The 13,485-nt window shown below is 32.4% G+C and overlaps 1 protein-coding gene across 1 annotated transcript in view; it reads right to left on the bottom strand.

Moving 5' to 3' along the window:
- The window catches only part of CRYBG3 (crystallin beta-gamma domain containing 3), a 362,092-nt gene that overhangs the window by 143,958 nt on the left and 204,649 nt on the right, over nt 1–13,485 (bottom strand). The window contains exons 5-6 of the mRNA XM_053706046.1: nt 2,735–2,782; nt 1,695–1,810 (exon numbers count right to left, since the gene is read on the bottom strand). Coding sequence (XP_053562021.1) covers nt 1,695–1,810; nt 2,735–2,782 — 164 coding nt within the window. The remainder of the gene's footprint in view (nt 1–1,694; nt 1,811–2,734; nt 2,783–13,485) is intronic.

The following is a 13,485-nucleotide window of genomic DNA, read 5'->3' as shown; positions in this document are numbered from 1 at the left end:
GTAAAACGGTGCATCTTCCCTTGGAATACACTTCCTATATCACTAATGAGGCCAGACTGGCTCCTCCAAAGAGGGCAAATGGAGAGTGCTGTTTTTACTAAACCCAAATGTTTTCTTTTATGATTCAGATAGAGCGTGCCATTTTAAGCAACTTTCTAATTTACTCCTATTATCAATTTGTCTTCGTTCTCTTGCTATCATTATTTGAAAAACAGGAATCTAAGCTGATCCATAACCCTGCACGCCTGCTCTGAGCAGACGGACAGTTGATTGACACTCCCTGCTGGCGGCCAATTGGCCGCGAATCTGCAGGGGGCAGCGTTGCACCAGCAGTTCGCAAGCGTATTGCTCTCCGCACTGTCGGATCAGGTCCGACAGACCTTTGATAAATAGGCCTCACTGTTTTGAGTTTTCAGATCACATGAATAATCATTTTCATTCTGTGAAAGGGAGCCATGTATTAACATGGGTTCTAGGATGTTTATATAGAAATAATTTGGCATTTTTTTTAAATTATAATTCCAAATAATATAATTTAACTCTGAAAAAAAAAAATATTGGTGTAAGAAGAATCCCAGTGATCCTCTTTAGAAAACTGGGGCATACAGATTGCATTAAGCAGACTCAACAGATTTTTCCAGGGCTGCTTTTTCTCCCCATTGAATTTGTTCTTTTTTAATGGAGAGGAGCATTAGTCTGTGACTTTTACTAGTAGAATAAATCATTATCAATAATAGAGTACAATAAACCAACAATTACAAAACAGACACAATGATTAAAGTGATTATTAAATAAGATCCTGTAAAACAGGTTATGTTGCCAGAGGGTAGGAAAGATGAATAGTCTTAGTGGCAATAGTTCATTATAGACAAATGTTTTATTTTATAAAAGGGTTACAGGCTGTGGGTTGGATGAATGATAATTTATCACTGAAAGCTTTTTTTGCAACATGTAATATATATTCTTGTATGTGATTATATAGGTGACCTACATTTAATGGGACAAGAAAGACAAAAATAAACTTTAATGGTTCAGTTTTGGAATCCTTGTTATCCTAGGCTGACAAAGGAACAGCAAAGAACGAGGAGCCAGCTGGTGATGGGTGGATACATTTATAGGTCTTTGGTTTTTGGATCAACACATTTGTTGAGCTAGGCCCCAGCAGAACATTGCTGCTCTGGAGCTGACTTTAATTATGTGTTAACCCCTTTGCAAGGACTAAACACACATTAATATGCAAACAAAAGTGCAATATTAATGTACTCCAACACAGCATAGTATTATTGTTTTGAACGTTTATGTTTCTTTACACATATGAAAATTAATAAAGTAAGTAAAAACGTATATAATGCGGTGAATTTAAAGGTTCAGAATAAAATGATGACGTAATGAAATATCTAAATGATATATACGTATTAGGTATAAATATTGTAAGGGATAATGTATATCCCAGGATTGCTCCTGGGTCAGCCAGAACTGCTGGTGCAATGATAAATGTATGCTGTCGGCATTTATCGATGTGCAGCGGACATGATCCGCAATATTGGATCATGTCCGCTCGCACGTTCTTAAATAAGCCCCAATGTATCCTTCCTGGTAAAATATTTTTGAAATAAATAAATGTCTAATTCAATAGTTTAGTCTTTAATGTTTAATTTATAGTAAATTATGTTTTATTCCTGAACATTTCTTACCATCCTCTAATAACTCGAATATTTACACCATTTGGAAATTTCCAAGATGTTGCATCAAGAACGTCGTTATTAAATTCTATCTTGTTCTCACTGTCAATTATATCAGAGAAGATCACCTGTATAAAACAAAAAAGATTGGTGTCACCTACGTTAGTAACAAGATTTTCACAGAAAGAAATACATTGGATTATTTTTTATTATTATTAAAAATTACTGTTTAATGAAAACAAAAATATTCATGATTTACACTGAACCCCCCCCCCTCAAATGAGCGATGGATAAACAAAATTGATTGCTATTTCTTTGCTAAGTGCCAACATATAAACAATCTCTTTCAACTTTCTTTAGCTTATATTTTTTCTGCTGTTATATTCTCTACTAGTTTACAATTTGTTGTTTGAAGAAAAACATTAATATTTAAAAATCAAAGTGCAGTATAATACATAATACAATAATTCATAAAACATATACAATATTCAATTTCTGGAAGCATAGAGCTGGACAAATTTAATTTGGAGGTCTGCATTGTAACCACCAGGACTTATGCTAGACATGTTACGGTTAATACAACACATCTTAATTTGAAGTATTCAAAATAACACGGCAGATATTAAATTGAGTTGATATATTAAACCTTGAATACATTTGAAAACTCTGTAGAGACACATTCAACTACTTGTACCATCAATACACACATTTCTTGCATTTTGCAGCAGGATAAATCCTTATGGAATTAATTAAGATTATTTATGGCTGCTTTGCGTTCAGTAAGAGCACATTTATTTGCTGTCATGTAAAGCTTAGTAAACCCTGTTACTAAACATTTTAGCAATAAATGCTCTTTTTATTAGTTTGGTTGTATAATTTGTTGAGAATTTCTGTACAAGATAATAAGCTTTCCCCAGAAAATAAATGGTTTAAAATTCATTAGAATATTGTTCACCAAGTAAAAAAAAACATTATTATTTTTTTTGTTATACATAAATTTTATCATGAGCGTTTTTCCTTACAATATACAATAAAAAAGATACAATATTTACCTTTCCAGGTCTTGGGTTGAACTTTAACGAGCTTGAGTCAACAGGACTCTGAAAAAAAATATATAATTCCATGAAATCATTAAGTCCATTATTTCCTGTTAAATATTCTCATAAAATACAGCACCACTCATCAACATTGACCTAATGATTTTTTATGCACATGAAAAGGGGAGTTAAAGGCAATAATATTGTCTGATGAAAAAAAATCCCATGAAACCATCTATTCCAGTACTGTTTTAAATATAAAAATGACACAAACAGCACCACAACTGTTTATCATCAACATCAATGTAAAGAAAATGGTTTTATGTACATGTATGATTAAGCTAAATAGGCAGCTGCTTGCTAGTAATTTCGTTCAAGTGCACCACCTTGTCTGGTATAGTACTGCAATTCTGCAATCCACTCTCTATTGTTTGCAGCCATACAGCTAGGTTGTTCGGTAAAGCAAAACTGAGTCACATAAGAAAATATATTTTTTTTTAAATAAAAAGATTTCCCTGCTTGCAGTCTTTATATGCTCCTATCAGTAATTAATTATTAAATGCAGGCACTCATGGTTATGTTGACATATTCCAACTATGGTCAATTACAGTATCATTACTATGTCCCAAGTTTTTTTTTTCAGGGTAGATGGAGCAGTTTCGGTCTGGCACCTTACATACAGTAACTAGCTTTTTAGTTAACATGAAAAACAAAATTTATACTTACCTGATAAATTAATTTAAGTGAAAAAAGGGGGGAGTGGGGTAAGTGCGCTAAAAAAGCTAAAGGTATCAGAACAAAGTATATTTTCATACCTTAATTTCCGATATATATATTATAATAGTGAATGGAAATTAATTAATAAAACTTCATTTTTTAATAAAATAAACCAATTGTTAATAAAGGTGTTTCTTTAAGAGTGAATTTAAACTTTGTGTAAGTGATATAGAAAAGTAACTGAAATTGTTACTAACGAGGTGATGTGAAAAGTAACTAAAATTGTTGCTAATAAAATAATGTGAAAAAAATGTGTCATAAACAGTGTTTGGAATTTATTATGTTTGGAAATATCCTATATTTAGGATAATACAATACTTAGATGCTAGGTAGAAAATGTAGTACCAATAGCAATATTGAGAATATATATTTATTGGTCCAGACTAAAGATTAGCAGGATCCAAGGGACCTAACAGATAACCCTTATATAGTAAATGCACACAGATGTTAAGAATCTTACAAATTTATTTTTGATTAAAAATATTACATATAACAATTATATAGAGGACGTCTCCCCAATTGCACAGCCTAAAGTTTCTCTAGAGTCATAAAAATCATAAAAATCTAAAAGACTTCTATAAAACAATCTATGTGATGAACAGCGAATAATAAAAACTATATATCATATAGGCACAGTAGTTAACTCTCGTAATAGCTTTTGGTGTGATAGATTCTTTTATCCAGACTTAGTTATTTTTGTATCGCCTTAAATTTTATATGTGGATCATAAAAAAGTCTCTATGTAAGTTCCGTAATAGATAGTAATATCACACAGAGGTAGTCTCAAAAGTCTCTATGTAAGTTCCGTAATAGATTGTAATATCACACAGAGTTATATTTTCTAGGGGTAATTGTACTCTCCCTTCAGATGTGGTTAAGACAAATTTAAAAGCTTACTTTCTTTAAGTCCTGGAGGAGCTTCTGGAGCTTGTGTCCGCCGGCTATTTCTCAGCCGAGTCAGTGCGCCGCATGGATCTTGGCGTCTGACGTCACCGGTAAATCTTCCGGTTGTCAAAAAGGAAGAAGAAACTCTCAGCTTAAGTGTATATTTTATCCAAATAGGATTTGGGAAATAAATTCTTTGTGAGTCAGATGAAATTATACCCTGCACCTAGTGCCAATGCACGCAGGGATATTTAGACTCCGGTATTGATAATTCAGGACGTAATAGAATAACCCGGGTTACCTCAAATGTTCGTTAAAAGTTGATTTGAGATTCAGATGTCCTTATCTGTAGTAGGCACAGTCACTTAGATCGACGCGTTTCACTCACCAGGGAGCTTTATCAAGATGCAGGTGACTGGCAAAGGTGTTCTTAAATAGGCTGTGGATAATTCTGATTGGTCCTTTTCAGATACTTTTTTATAAAGGTGGAATTGCAGGTTTTTTCTCATACAGGTATCGTATTCCTTGTCCATGTTCAAAGGCTTAAGGTGGAAGTGTTTAAATTCCAAAGAAGACTTTTTAACTTTTTTAACTCTGTGGGTCTTTTTCTGATGTTTGATTCATTTTTCTTATTTAGTTTCCTATTATTCTAAATATCGAATGATATTTTGCAGGCCAGCAAATACTAGTTATTGTTCTTACTATATGTTCTATATCATATATTTACTTACATTATATATTATAAAAAACAGATTTTAATCCATTGTAATTAACATTGTCCCTCCTGTAAGGATGTAACGGCTGTTTATAAACATGTTTTACTTGTAATATTTACATCTGCTTTGCAAAAGGTATAGTTACATATTCTCAGATTGCTATTGTTATAAGTTAGGGTTTGTGTACTGAATTGGAGTTGATTTGACACATTTTATGTTAGTACTATTATAATTCAAAAAGGAAAGGTGAGAGATCTAGTTCAGAGTTCAGGCCTTTAGGATGTAGAGTATCGTATTTATAGATCATTTCGGCTTCCTTTATCAGCAATTTCTTCTCTAGGTTGCCACCTCTCCAATGTTTATGTACTTTCTTTATGGCCCAGTATTTTAAGTGTTTAGTATTTCCTTTGTGAACTATTTTAAAGTGTTTGTATAAGTGGGTGTCGTCCTTACCATTTTTTATATTACCAATGTGTTCTCTTATGCGATCCCTTACCATTCTTGTAGTTTCTCCAAAGTAAAAAAGGTTGCAGGAGCACTTTAAGATGTAGATTATATTTTTATTGGTACATCTTATGATATCCTGAATAATGAGGGGTTTTGTATCCTTATTAATTTCGATTTTTTCCACTTTACTACTATGACTGCAGGCTTTGCATGTATAGCAGGGAAAAAATCCCATGATATCTTTGCCTGTTAGATCTTTTTGTTTATGAATAATTTTCTTTGTTTTTTTCAATTCACTAGGGGCTAGGAGTGTCTTTAAATTTGCAACTTTTTTGAATATAAATACGGGGTTATTGGAGATTTTGTCACCTAATATATCATCTTCCTTAAGGAGATGCCAGTGTTTTTTTATTGCTTTTTTTATGATATTTTGATCAATACTGTAATCTGTTATAAACGGAATTTTTATTTTATCGGTATTGTTTTCCATTGGTCTTTCCTTGTATATTAATAGGGACTCCCTATCCGTATTTTTTGCTCTATCTTTGGCTTTCTCTGTGATATCTTTTTGATAACCCCTAATTTTAAACCTTTCTAAAAGGATCTCAGACTGCTGCTCAAAGTCTGCTATCCTAGAGCAGTTCTTCCTAATACGTAGATATTGCCCTATTGGGATACTCTTTTTCCATACGTCTAGGTGGCAGCTATTTGCGTGTATGTAATTGCTGCAGTCAACTTTTTTAAAATGAGTCTTTGTTTCCAAATTGTTTTCCACCCTCATAATCTCTAGATCTAAAAATACTATTGAGTCTTTACTGTAGTTATATGTGAAGTTTAGACCCCAAGTGTTGTTATTCATTTCTTTAAACATAATTTCTAATTCTGGTTCTGTCCCCCTCCATACTATCAGCAGGTCATCAATGTACCTTTTATAGAGCACAAGGTTTGCACCATAGCTATCAAAGAACTGGGATTCCCATGCACCCATAAACAAATTGGCATAGCTAGGTGCAAACCTTGTGCCCATAGCCGTGCCCTCTACTTGGAGATAAAATTTCTCGTTAAAGGAGAAGTAATTATTTTCTAATATATATTTGATACTTTTTAGAATAAAAGACCTATGTTGGTCTGTCATTAGTGGATCAGAGCTGAGGAACATATCTACAGCTTTAATGCCCTTTGAATGGTTAATCACTGTATATAGCGATGTAACGTCACATGTTACCAGGTACATCCCTTCTTCCCAATTAATGGATTTAAGTGTATTTAATACTTGTGTGGAGTCTTTAAGGTATGACTTTAAATTCTTTACATGTTTTTGCAGGAAATTGTCAACATATTTGGATAAATTAGCCGAAAGTGATTCTATTCCAGAAATGATTGGTCTCCCTGGAGGGTTGACCAAACATTTATGGATTTTTGGCAGGAAGTAGAATATGGGTATACGGGGATATTTAGGTGTTAAAAATTCAAGTTCTTTGTTATTCAGTATCCCTGATACACTGCCCTCTTTAAGAATTTTATTTAATGTTTTATTGAATTTTTCAGTTGGATTGAAATCTAGTTTTTTGTAAGTCTTGGTATCGTTTAAAAGTCTGTCTGCCTCTTTTATGTATTTACTAGTATCCATAAGGACAATTCCTCCGCCCTTATCCGCGGGTTTGATGGTTATATCACTGTTTTTTTGAAGGTTTTCAATTATTCCTTTTTCTTTGGCGTTTAAATTATATTTCTTTTTCTTTTGGAGATTTGATCTTTGTATATCTTTGCATACCAATTTTTCAAATGTGTCAAGGTAGTTTCCCTTTGCCTGTACTGGGTTGAATTTTGATTTAACCTTAAAATCTGTATGCTGAATGTTGTCTAGAGCTGGTCTGTTAGTTATTTGTCTTTCAATGGGACATTTGAGAAAAAATCTTTTTATTGTTAGGTTCCTCACAAACTTTTTGATGTGAATATGTGTGTTAAATTTGTTTAATCTTTTAGTTGGGGCAAAAGATAGACCTAAACTTAGAACTTTTTCTTCTTCTGTTTTTAGTTTGATACTACTTAAATTAAAAATCCCCTGTTTGGCCTCTATCTCCACCTTTTTGCCTCGTTTAGAAGCTCCTCCTCCTCTCTTTCCTCTAGATTTCTTTTTCTCCTGGTATTTGATTCGTTTTCTTGTCTTATCAAATCTCTTGAGTGGCCCTCCCCTAAAGGGCTTCTCTCTAAAAAAACTTGTTCATCATTTTTTTGTTGTTCCCCCTCTTGGGTTCTATGGTCTCTGAGTGTTTCAAATCGATTATATGTCGGGACCTTCCAATTATCATTCTGTCTTTCTATCCATCTGTTAGTCCTTCTTGGGTATTCCCAATTATTATGGCTATTTTGATGACTTCTGTCTGGATTCTGTCTGTGCATGTTATGTCTAAATTCTGAGTAGAAATGATCTCTATTTTGATACCTCGGGTATCTTGGTCTATCATATTGAGCATTGTAATCATTATTGTTGTATCTTGGTCTATTATATTGAACATTATGTTCATTATTGTTATATTGAAAGTTTCGATTATTACTATGATACCTCTCAGAATTGTGGTAGTCATTATAGGGATAAAAATTTCTGTTATTTTCAGAATTACTGTAGTATTGTGTTTGGGGGTCTCTTATAGTTCTATTCATGTGATTATTTTCTCGTCTCACATCTTGGTTATTGTGTCTTAAGGGGGTTTCATTCATATTTTCCTCTCTATTCATTTGCATATTGTCATTTATGTCCCTTTCCATTTTTCCCCATTTTGATCTTAGAAGGTCCTTATTTAAATTTGCTAGTTTGTCAATAATTACTTTTTGTCTTTCTTTGAATTCATTACTACTTTTTCTATCTTTCAGTTTATCTTTAATTTCCAAAATATTTTTCTCTATGGTGATTAGAGTTTCCTTCCTGGATCTTTTTAGGATATCTATTAAAGTGTTTGATGCTTTCTTTAAAGTGTCAGTCCACTCAGTCTGTAATATGTCTGAAAGTGGAAATGTACAATTTTTATTAAGGCGAAGCCCTCTTGGGATAATGTCCTTAGTGGTGTATCTATTTAAAAAGACTAATTCCATCTTTTGTTTAAGTTCTTTGATCATGTTTTGTTCTAAATTCTGCATTAGATCAGATATTTTATCAGATGTACATGAGTTAGTTATTTGAATATTGTCATCTCTCATATCTGAAAAAATTTGATCCCTGAAATCAAAAATATCTACCATATTGAAAGTGATATACCTGCAGCTACTACTAAGTGAAGGAAAAAACTATGTGATCTGTGGGGTGACAGTAGAGCGCTGGTATAAAGGAGATACCACACACTTACAAATGAGAAGATCCTTCGTTCTCCTCAGAAATTTAAGTGAAAAAAGGGGGGAGTGGGGTAAGTGCACTAAAAAAGCTAAAGGTATCAGAACAAAGTATATTTTTATACCTTAATTTCCGATATATATATTATAATAGTGAATGGAAATTAATTAATAAAACTTCATTTTTTAATAAAATAAACCAATTGTTAATAAAGGTGTTTCTTTAAGAGTGAATTTAAACTTTGTGTAAGTGATATAGAAAAGTAACTGAAATTGTTACTAACGAGGTGATGTGAAAAGTAACTAAAATTGTTGCTAATAAAATAATGTGAAAAAAATGTGTCATAAACAGTGTTTGGAATTTATTATGTTTGGAAATATCCTATATTTAGGATAATACAATACTTAGAGGCTAGGTAGAAAATGTAGTACCAATAGCAATATTGAGAATATATATTTATTGGTCCAGACTAAAGATTAGCAGGATCCAAGGGACCTAACAGATAACCCTTATATAGTAAATGCACACAGATGTTAAGAATCTTACAAATTTATTTTTGATTAAAAATATTACATATAACAATTATATAGGGGACGTCTCCCCAATTGCACAGCCTAAAGTTTCTCTAGAGTCATAAAAATCATAAAAATCTAAAAGACTTCTATAAAACAATCTATGTGATGAACAGCGAATAATAAAAACTATATATCATATAGGCACAGTAGTTAACTATCACACCAAAAGCTATTACGAGAGTTAACTACTGTGCCTATATGATATATAGTTTTTATTATTCGCTGTTCATGACATAGATTGTTTTATAGAAGTCTTTTAGATTTTTATGATTTTTATGACTCTAGAGAAACTTTAGGCTGTGCAATTGGGTAGACGTCCCCTATATAATTGTTATATGTAATATTTTTAATCAAAAATAAATTTGTAAGATTCTTAACATCTGTGTGCATTTACTATATAAGGGTTATCTGTTAGGTCCCTTGGATCCTGCTAATCTTTAGTCTGGACCAATAAATATATATTCTCAATATTGCTATTGGTACTACATTTTCTACCTAGCCTCTAAGTATTGTATTATCCTAAATATAGGATATTTCCAAACATAATAAATTCCAAACACTGTTTATGACACATTTTTTTCACATTATTTTATTAGCAACAATTTTAGTTACTTTTCACATCACCTCGTTAGTAACAATTTCAGTTACTTTTCTATATCACTTACACAAAGTTTAAATTCACTCTTAAAGAAACACCTTTATTAACAATTGGTTTATTTTATTAAAAAATGAAGTTTTATTAATTAATTTCCATTCACTATTATAATATATATATCGGAAATTAAGGTATAAAAATATACTTTGTTCTGATACCTTTAGCTTTTTTAGCGCACTTACCCCACTCCCCCCTTTTTTCACTTAAATTTCTGAGGAGAACGAAGGATCTTCTCATTTGTAAGTGTGTGGTATCTCCTTTATACCAGCGCTCTACTGTCACCCCACAGATCACATAGTTTTTTCCTTCACTTAGTAGTAGCTGCAGGTATATCACTTTCAATATGGAAGATATTTTTGATTTCAGGGATCAAATTTTTTCAGATATGAGAGATGACAATATTCAAATAACTAACTCATGTACATCTGATAAAATATCTGATCTAATGCAGAATTTAGAACAAAACATGATCAAAGAACTTAAACAAAAGATGGAATTAGTCTTTTTAAATAGATACACCACTAAGGACATTATCCCAAGAGGGCTTCGCCTTAATAAAAATTGTACATTTCCACTTTCAGACATATTACAGACTGAGTGGACTGACACTTTAAAGAAAGCATCAAACACTTTAATAGATATCCTAAAAAGATCCAGGAAGGAAACTCTAATCACCATAGAGAAAAATATTTTGGAAATTAAAGATAAACTGAAAGATAGAAAAAGTAGTAATGAATTCAAAGAAAGACAAAAAGTAATTATTGACAAACTAGCAAATTTAAATAAGGACCTTCTAAGATCAAAATGGGGAAAAATGGAAAGGGACATAAATGACAATATGCAAATGAATAGAGAGGAAAATATGAATGAAACCCCCTTAAGACACAATAACCAAGATGTGAGACGAGAAAATAATCACAAGAATAGAACTATAAGAGACCCCCAAACACAATACTACAGTAATTCTGAAAATAACAGAAATTTTTATCCCTATAATGACTACCACAATTCTGAGAGGTATCATAGTAATAATCGAAACTTTCAATATAACAATAATGAACATAATGTTCAATATAATAGACCAAGATACAACAATAATGATTACAATGCTCAATATGATAGACCAAGATACCCGAGGTATCAAAATAGAGATCATTTCTACTCAGAATTTAGACATAACATGCACAGACAGAATCCAGACAGAAGTCATCAAAATAGCCATAATAATTGGGAATACCCAAGAAGGACTAACAGATGGATAGAAAGACAGAATGATAATTGGAAGGTCCCGACATATAATCGATTTGAAACACTCAGAGACCATAGAACCCAAGAGGGGGAACAACAAAAAAAATGATGAACAAGTTTTTTTAGAGAGAAGCCCTTTAGGGGAGGGCCACTCAAGAGATTTGATAAGACAAGAAAACGAATCAAATACCAGGAGAAAAAGAAATCTAGAGGAAAGAGAGGAGGAGGAGCTTCTAAACGAGGCAAAAAGGTGGAGATAGAGGCCAAACAGGGGATTTTTAATTTAAGTAGTATCAAACTAAAAACAGAAGAAGAAAAAGTTCTAAGTTTAGGTCTATCTTTTGCCCCAACTAAAAGATTAAACAAATTTAACACACATATTCACATCAAAAAGTTTGTGAGGAACCTAACAATAAAAAGATTTTTTCTCAAATGTCCCATTGAAAGACAAATAACTAACAGACCAGCTCTAGACAACATTCAGCATACAGATTTTAAGGTTAAATCAAAATTCAACCCAGTACAGGCAAAGGGAAACTACCTTGACACATTTGAAAAATTGGTATGCAAAGATATACAAAGATCAAATCTCCAAAAGAAAAAGAAATATAATTTAAACGCCAAAGAAAAAGGAATAATTGAAAACCTTCAAAAAAACAGTGATATAACCATCAAACCCGCGGATAAGGGCGGAGGAATTGTCCTTATGGATACTAGTAAATACATAAAAGAGGCAGACAGACTTTTAAACGATACCAAGACTTACAAAAAACTAGATTTCAATCCAACTGAAAAATTCAATAAAACATTAAATAAAATTCTTAAAGAGGGCAGTGTATCAGGGATACTGAATAACAAAGAACTTGAATTTTTAACACCTAAATATCCCCGTATACCCATATTCTACTTCCTGCCAAAAATCCATAAATGTTTGGTCAACCCTCCAGGGAGACCAATCATTTCTGGAATAGAATCACTTTCGGCTAATTTATCCAAATATGTTGACAATTTCCTGCAAAAACATGTAAAGAATTTAAAGTCATACCTTAAAGACTCCACACAAGTATTAAATACACTTAAATCCATTAATTGGGAAGAAGGGATGTACCTGGTAACATGTGACGTTACATCGCTATATACAGTGATTAACCATTCAAAGGGCATTAAAGCTGTAGATATGTTCCTCAGCTCTGATCCACTAATGACAGACCAACATAGGTCTTTTATTCTAAAAAGTATCAAATATATATTAGAAAATAATTACTTCTCCTTTAACGAGAAATTTTATCTCCAAGTAGAGGGCACGGCTATGGGCACAAGGTTTGCACCTAGCTATGCCAATTTGTTTATGGGTGCATGGGAATCCCAGTTCTTTGATAGCTATGGTGCAAACCTTGTGCTCTATAAAAGGTACATTGATGACCTGCTGATAGTATGGAGGGGGACAGAACCAGAATTAGAAATTATGTTTAAAGAAATGAATAACAACACTTGGGGTCTAAACTTCACATATAACTACAGTAAAGACTCAATAGTATTTTTAGATCTAGAGATTATGAGGGTGGAAAACAATTTGGAAACAAAGACTCATTTTAAAAAAGTTGACTGCAGCAATTACATACACGCAAATAGCTGCCACCTAGACGTATGGAAAAAGAGTATCCCAATAGGGCAATATCTACGTATTAGGAAGAACTGCTCTAGGATAGCAGACTTTGAGCAGCAGTCTGAGATCCTTTTAGAAAGGTTTAAAATTAGGGGTTATCAAAAAGATATCACAGAGAAAGCCAAAGATAGAGCAAAAAATACGGATAGGGAGTCCCTATTAATATACAAGGAAAGACCAATGGAAAACAATACCGATAAAATAAAAATTCCGTTTATAACAGATTACAGTATTGATCAAAATATCATAAAAAAAGCAATAAAAAAACACTGGCATCTCCTTAAGGAAGATGATATATTAGGTGACAAAATCTCCAATAACCCCGTATTTATATTCAAAAAAGTTGCAAATTTAAAGACACTCCTAGCCCCTAGTGAATTGAAAAAAACAAAGAAAATTATTCATAAACAAAAAGATCTAACAGGCAAAGATATCATGGGATTTTTTCCCTGCTATACATGCAAAGCCT

The sequence above is a fragment of the Bombina bombina genome, chromosome 3 (genome assembly GCF_027579735.1).
Source record: "Bombina bombina isolate aBomBom1 chromosome 3, aBomBom1.pri, whole genome shotgun sequence".
Classification (NCBI taxonomy): domain Eukaryota; kingdom Metazoa; phylum Chordata; class Amphibia; order Anura; family Bombinatoridae; genus Bombina; species Bombina bombina.
Note: the sequence above shows the minus strand (reverse complement) of the source record. Positions and strands in the feature narration are given on the sequence as shown.